Source organism: Acomys minous (assembly GCF_964271855.1).
Source record: "Acomys minous genome assembly, chromosome: 8".
NCBI lineage: Eukaryota > Metazoa > Chordata > Mammalia > Rodentia > Muridae > Acomys > Acomys minous.
The window spans coordinates 125,980,705-125,988,523 of record NC_140489.1 but is presented as its reverse complement, the minus strand read 5'-3'; the positions used below and the strand labels follow the sequence as shown (position 1 = coordinate 125,988,523).

The window sequence follows — 7,819 nt, the reverse complement described above, 5'->3', positions numbered from 1 at the left end:
TCTCTCCAAAAATAAAGAGGACTACTTCTCTAGTCAGCTCTCTGCTTTTGCCCAATGCTTGCAGCTTTTCCTGTCTCCACCATAAAGGTATGATCACCACAAATCTGTTATAGTCATATAGGTCTCACCTAGTTCCTGATACATTTTCCTCTAGATGAATTAGGGTTTTCATGACAGCTACAATGGCACACAGTCACCTTACTGTACTTTCTCTTTCTAGTAATTTTGCATAAAATGTAATTTTTGTTGTTTAAAATTTTAATCTTTTGAGATTATAGTATAATATCATTCTCCATTTCCTTTTGTCCCGTCAAACATTCCCATGTACCCCTCTTTGGGCCTCTTTCAAATCCATGGCCTCTTTTCTTTAATTGTTGTTACACTTGTGTGTATATGTACTCGCACACACACCCACCCACACCCACACCCACACACACATATTCCTCAATACATAAATACAACCTGCTCTGTCTGTATGTTGTTTTTCAGGGCTGACCATTTGATTAGATGAACAGTTGGTAGGATCATCCCTGGGAAGACCACTTCTCTCTCAGCATTTGTTAGCTGTGTGTAATTCCTTGTAAGGCTGAGGCCTGCGAGCTTTCACCCTTCCATATTAGCTTGTCTTGTAGTCCTTGTTCAGGTCGTGTTTAGGCAGCCGTACTGGTGAGACATGACAGGTGGGGCTTCTGACGTGTCTATCAGATGCAATCTCACAGCAAACCCCCCGCACCCCCGGCTCCTCTAGTCCTCCTAGCCTCTCTTCCACAGTGACCCCTGAGCCTTAGGAATAGGAGTGGGCTGTGGGTGTATAGCTGGGACTGGGCATCACAGCTCTGCATTTTTGAGTCATTTATATTATGTGTATGATATACACATAATCACACATATACACAGTGTTTTGCCTGTATGTATGTTGTACTATGCCTGTGCCTGGTACCCACAGAGGTCATAAGGGGACATTGGATCTGCTGGAACCGGGGTTACAGATGGTTGTGAGCCATGGTCTAGGTGCAAATAATTGAACTCAGGTCCTCTGCAAAAGCAACAAATGCTCTTAACCACTGAATCCTTTCTTCAGCCCTGAAACTACATTTTGATCAGTTGTGGTTTTCTGCAATGGTCTCCATCTGTTGGGGGAAACAAAACAAAACAAAGCAAAGCAAAGCAAAGCAAAACAAAACAAAAAAACACCTTTCCTTGATGAGGGGTAAGGAGTACACCCATCTGTTGGGTATAAGGACAAATATTTAGAATATTCATAGGGACTTATGCTAGTTTAATAAAGTGGCAACTGTAGGTTCTCCTCTGAGATCTATAACTTAATTAGCTCTAGGTAGTTGGCTAGGTTTCCTGAGCCAGGCATGATTTCCTTCTGGTTGAGCACATCTTAAGTCCAACTAGAGAGCTGCTGGTTACTGCCAGGGCGTGGCTGCCACTAATGCAGGGTTGGCATGCTGTGCTGGCCACTGCTGTGCTTCAAAGACATCAGAGCTGGGTAGATTGGTTAGGTTTTTTTCCACATAGACAATATATCACCTGTGGATAGCTTTGGGATTTTTTTTCTCAGTATCTCACATTTTTAATTACATTTGTATTTATTTATTGATTTATTTTATTTAGGCAGGTGTTGGTATACATATGCTGTGGAAAGCTTGTGCAGGTCAGAAGATAGCTTCCGTCTTGCCCCCCGCAACCCCCCCACCATGAGGGCCCTAGGAATTGGAACTGAGGTGGTCAGGGTTACTGGCAAGTGCCTTTACGCAGTGAGCCATATTGCTGACCCTTTTCAGTAATTTTTTTTCTGGATAGAATCTAACTGTGTAGCTCTGGCTGTCCTGGAACTCACTCTGTAGACTGGGCTGGCCTAGAACTCACAGCGATCCGCCTGCCTCTACCTCCTGAGTGCTGGGATTAAGGGCGTGAGCCACCACATGCTTGGCCCTTTTCAGTATTTTTATCTTTTGTTTTTGTTTCCTGGATCTGGTGTCATGAGGTAGACCATACTATAACCGATGGAGGAGATGCCCAGGACACCTGGGAATTCTGTCACCAAGTCTTCTTGTCACTGTCCTGATGTTTCGCTTGTGGCAAGGATGAGGCACCCATGGCCCCACCCCTGGCTGAGGAGAGAGGGGCAGTTAACAGCTGACCGGGAGGGGTGTCATTTTTCTTCAGGGATGCAGCCACTGGTGAATTAGCCATGATCCAAGTAACCACCCCACATTCATATGCTTCCTAGTAACTCTAATTAAACTCAGCAGGTCATCAAAAGAAACAAGGAAAACTGCGACGGAGTGCACTTGACAGGCTTGAGACTCTTTGCGAGACCAGCCTGAACTCCATAGACATGGCGATGCGCTAGGCAAGTGCCTACCACCAAGCTAAACCCCCAAGTCTGCTTTTTCCTTTTCATAAATATTTGTCTTCCACCAATCTGCCTTCAGAACAAGGTGCTCAGTTCTCATTACACTAAATTCCACGGCAGAGTCTTGCCCCTGGTCTCTTTTGTACCTCTCATCTTTTCTTCAGCAAATTAAATCTTTTAATGGTTTCCCCTCTGAAGTCTAGACAAGCAATTTGAGTTGATTTACAATCAAATCATTTGTTTTGGGGCTGGCGAGATGGCTCAGCTGGATATGGTCCTCCCCACCAAGTCTGACGACCTGAGTCAGATCCCAGGAACCCACGTGGTGGAGGAGAGAACAGACTTCGCCACATTGTCCTCTGATCTCCACACACTTGTCACAGCACACATGTGCCCCTGGGGAAGAGGCAATGGGAATGGTACTTTGTAACAAAACAGGAATTCATCTTTGTGCTGTCCTCTCTACTTTTCTACAGAATACTACAGACTTTCCCTTGGCAAATAGTGTCCTTCTATTTCCAATAAAATGCTCATATTGTCCATTCATAAATTCTTGTGGACCTTTTTGTTAAATGTACTTGTTAACAGGGTCTTGCTGAGTAGCCCAGGCTGGCCTTGACTGTAAGCTTGCTGCTGTGATCCCCCATGCCCGTCTCTGCCCCTTGAGTGTTGGGGTTACAGGCGTGTGCCCACAACCAGCTCTTCCATTCTTGCTACAGACTACTGACGGTATCAGTGACACGGACAACAACAAAGCCCTGGATTCCCCCCGCCTCCGTCTCTCTGTCTCTGTCTCTGTCTGTCTCTGTCTGTCTGTCTCTCTCTCCTTCTCTTTCTCTCTTCTCTCTCTCTCTCTCTCTCTCTCTCTCTCTCTCTCTCTCTCTCTCTCTCTCTCTCTCTCTCTCCCACTAATCTGGCTGATAGTTTTGTCATTTCCCTTTGGGTTGATGTTAATATTCTTGATTTTCTCAGTTTACATATTGTTCTAGTCACTCATAAAGGATGTTCACTGCCATCTAGGGACAAAAAATAGGAATCAGTGAAACCTTCAAAAGAGAAAAAAAAATGAGCTTTTTAATCTGGCATCTGTTTTGTCAAGACTTCCTTGCTCCCCCATCTGTACAGAGGAAACAAATGACTAAATGACTTCTTGATACAGGATACAGGACAAGTGGTTAATTCTGAACACACAGGAAAAGAAGACATTTATTAAACATTTGAATTACTGTGCATAGTCAAGGGAAAAGGTAAATACAACCAGATACTGAACTACATGATATATCAAAGCACAACTTAATGTAAAAGTAAAGACACAGGCAGAGTCAGAAGGATCCTGAGTTCAAGGCCAGCCTCAGCTTCACAGTGAGACCCTATTCTCCCCAAAGGAAGGAAGGAAGGGAAGAAGGAAAAAAGAGAGGGAGGGAGGAGAAAGTGAGAAGTCACCTACTATGGTCAAATATTTGCAGAGAAGCTGAGGAGCCCCTGAGTGGGTGAGCTGAGTTAGAGCTTCTCACTGGCTGACCAGCCACCTTTTCTTGTACTCTTTGGCTAGTATCCATGAACAAGTGTGAGACGTGGGGCTGGGAGACGAGTCAGTGGTGAAGATCACTTACTGTTCCTGCAGAGGGCCGGCTTCAGTTCCCAGCACCCACACAGCAGTCACAGCCACCTGGAACTCCAGTTTTGGGGGGGTCTAACACCCTCTTATGGCCTCTGTGGATTCCTGCACACATACAGTGCGCATAAACTCAAACACAGACAATTCAATAATAATATTAAAAAATCTTTAAAAAACAATGTGTGAGGTCCTGAGTGTTCAATGGACTGACTATGCAGACTGAACGAATTGCTTCTAGAACGAATGGGAGAATTGCCATTAAAATCTTTTTATTCCTACAGAGCCCTACTGTGTATTGGGATTTATTGTGTAATCCCTGATGTAGAATTATTCTGGAAGACAAAACTGTTTGAGTCTCTCCGCCATCACCATTTGCGTTTCTGAGCCACCAGGTTCCTCACAGCAGCCCTCACATCCTTGTTCCTCAGGCTGTAGATGATGGGGTTCAACATGGGGGTCACCACCCCATAGAAGAGGGAGATGAGCTTGTCTGCAAGGTCCTGCTTGTCTGCCCCCAGGGGGTCCTTAGACTTGGGTTTCCCGTACATGAAGAGGATGGTCCCGTAGAAGATGATCACCACAGTGAGGTGGGCAGAGCAGGTGGAGAAGGCCTTCTTCCTCCCCTCAGCAGAGGGGATCCTCAGGATGGTGGTGAGGATGAAGATGTAAGAGACAAAGATGAAGAGGACTGGGACTCCCAAAAACATTGCATTAGCCACCCCCATACTGATGACATTGATGGAGATGTCAGCACAGGCCAGCTTTAAGACTGCCAGGATCTCACAGGTGAAGTGATTGATGACGTTGTCCCCACAGAAGGGCAGCCGCATTGCTAAAGATATCTGAACTGTGGCAGTGATACATCCAGCAACCCAGGAGCTGGCAGCCATGGGCACATAGGCAGCCTTGCTCATGACCACAGGGTACCTGAGGGGGTTGCAGATGGCCACATAACGGTCAAATGCCATCATACTCAGGAGCACACACTCCGTGGCTCCCATGGCAAAGGAGAGAAACATCTGCACAGCACAGGCCGAGAAGGAGATGGTCTTCCTGGGGGTCAGGAAGCTGTCGAGAATGAGGGGGACGGAGGAGGTGGTGTAGCAGATGTCCAGGAAGGAGAGGTTCCCCAGGAAGAAGTACATGGGCGTGTGCAGGTGGGAGTCCAGGATGGTCACCAGGATGAGCACCCCATTGCCCAGCAGGATCACCAGGTACATCAGCAGGATGAGCACGAAGAATGTTTTCTCCAGCTTTGGATGGGCGGAGAGGCCCAGGAGGATGAAGCCAGTCATGGGGGAGGTCTCATTGGACTTGCTCATGTTTCCTCCTATATCACAGGAACTCAGACGGTCACCTCCAGGACTCCCTGGTGCCTATAGTGCCAAGGGGACCTGTGAAAAAGAGCTCCTTGATAAGCGATTGTCTCAGAGCCCTGATGATCTGTGAGAGGCGCTTGTCCAGGTTGTCTTGAGTCAGAGGCAGGAACCCTGAACAACACCTGCTTGGTGGTAGCTGCCCCTGGTGTTTGAAATGTCACCTGAGTAAATTCAGCTTTGCTAGTCATGTGTAAAACAGGTATCACACATTTACTTGGGGTTGAACCATTTGTGGGCATACTATTTTCTTCAGCTTTGGCAAGAAATATTATATTTCACTTGAAAATTTTCACCCAGGGAGCCTAGGTCTTGTTGAAAACCCTGATACTGTTTGTCTTCAACTCCTGGCCATCCTCCTGTGTGAGCACTTCCAAAGGCTGCCTTCTTTCTCTTTCCTTATTCATTCTCACGATACATGTGATCTTGGGCCATTCATCTGCCCATTCTTACATACATGCGCACGCCAAATTCTTCTGGAACATTTATTTAATTATCAATATATGAGCTGTCAGTGATAAGAACTATCCCTGACAATCACCATCACTGGCCAGGGTATGGAAATTGTTCAGGCATTCCTTCTCTGTGGAGATGCTCACTTTGGACCTCACTGTCACTGAGGCATTCCATACAAGGAATATTTGACCTTGTGAACTTCTCCCTTTGGTCTTTCTGTTGCACTGTTGCACTTTTTCCTCTCACCTCCACATTTCCCCAGGACACTCACCATAAGGTTAGGAAGCCATGAATGTGACAGCTCACAAGTGTTTCTTTATTCTTTTAAAAGTGTTCTCGGCTCAACATCTTAACACTTGTTTCCAAGCTTGGCAACCTCAGTCTAACCCTCAGGATCTACATGGGATCAGAAGACCTGACTCCTGAAAGTCATCCTCTGGCCTCCATGAATATGCTTTGGTGTAAGTACCAAATAAGCCTGGGCTACACACACACACACAGGTGGGGGAGAGAGAGAAAGAGAGAGAGAGAGAGAGAGAGAGAGAGAGAGAGAGAGAGAGAGAGAGAGAGAGAGAGAGAGAGAGAGAGAGAGAGAACTGTCTTACCTTTTTGATAAATTTGCTGATGGAGTCACTTATTTGAGATCTAGAAATAGCCCAGCAGTCAGAAAAAGCCAATCTGGCTTAAGCATCAGCCGAAGGAGTGAGTACCACAACTCATGGTTTGTTTTCTCGTATGTTGTGGGTTTGGATAAACCCACAAAGGACCTTTCGAGACATACACAAAGCCATTTAAACCCCACTCTGCTGTTGGGATTATTCCTGTCCCTGGTGTCATTTGAAGTTACAAAACTGAAGTCACAAAGTTAAGAAACTTTCCGTACACTTGGGACTATGTCCCCACGTTCCAATTATTCTGAAATCCCTCCAGAAATACTTCCCTCCTACCTGTGTGTGGGAAAATGCTGCACAAGACAGGCCATCCTGGCCCTGTTGGATTAAGCCACTAGCGCATGAGAACTCTCAGCACACACTACACTAATCCTGGGAGAGTGTGGAACCCACACGCTGCAAAAGGAAAATCCTCGTGGCTTCGGATCCTTGTCTAGTCGCAAGTTCAAGAGCTCAGCACTGTACAAAAGCAAGAAATCCCAGAGGTTCCTGGACCCAACCACAGAAATCGCAAGCTCCTGCCACAGTCCAGGCTTTAAAAGGCATCAGAGAGGCCATAAGTAAATCTGATCATGATTTTGACACTTGGCACCAAGCCTGCCGGACTTGATGACCTGAGTTTGAGCCCCGGGATCCATGTGGTGGAAGGACAGAGTTGACTCCTGCAAATTGTGCTCTGACCTCCATATGTGGTGCACATGTATAGTGGTACAAGCTTGCAACACACACACACACACACACACACACACACACACACACACACACACACTATATGCAATTAAAATTTAAAAAGAATAAAAAATGTAAATGGTTAAAAAAAATAGAAATCACATCATGTGTGCCTTACTCAGGGTGAGAACTAGGATGCTCCAATACATTATGGATCCTCTATCTTGCTTTGCCTCCTCACTCCAGCATTGCAGAAATGCCTTATTTCCCTCCTGAAGTCAATTCCCTTCTATTTCTTTGAGACTATTGACTTTTCTAGAAGTTATTTAGTCCAGACAGATTCCCAGGATTCCCCACCCTCCTGTGAGCCAACAGTGCCCAGGCATTGTAGTGAAGGACCTTTCCCCAGTGCTATCAAAGCCCATGGTGTTTGACCTTAAAATTATCCAGTCAAGGCTGGTCTAATTAGGCGAGAAACTATATACGCAGAACGGAAAGGATTCTACATGCCAAAGAGCAGCCACAGGGAGCAGAGACTGACCCTGGAACAATCATCAAAAAGTCCTGGGGCCACAGACTGCCAAGAAGAGAACCTGAGTTCCACCAACAATCTGGATGAGCTTGGAGGAGGACTCTTGTCTTCTCTTGTCTGGTCTTGTGT

The 7,819-nt window shown here is 46.0% G+C and overlaps 1 protein-coding gene across 1 annotated transcript; it reads right to left on the bottom strand.

The window, feature by feature from the left end:
- Window positions 1-4,324: 4,324 nt before the first annotated feature.
- LOC311603361 (olfactory receptor 13C7-like) lies at window positions 4,325-5,308 on the bottom strand (the record flags this gene model as incomplete). The annotated part of the gene is made up of 1 exon (XM_084792395.1): window positions 4,325-5,308. One exon carries the CDS (start codon window positions 5,306-5,308, stop codon window positions 4,352-4,354), a length of 957 nt encoding a protein of 318 aa, XP_084648521.1. The 3' UTR covers window positions 4,325-4,351.
- Window positions 5,309-7,819: the final 2,511 nt, after the last annotated feature.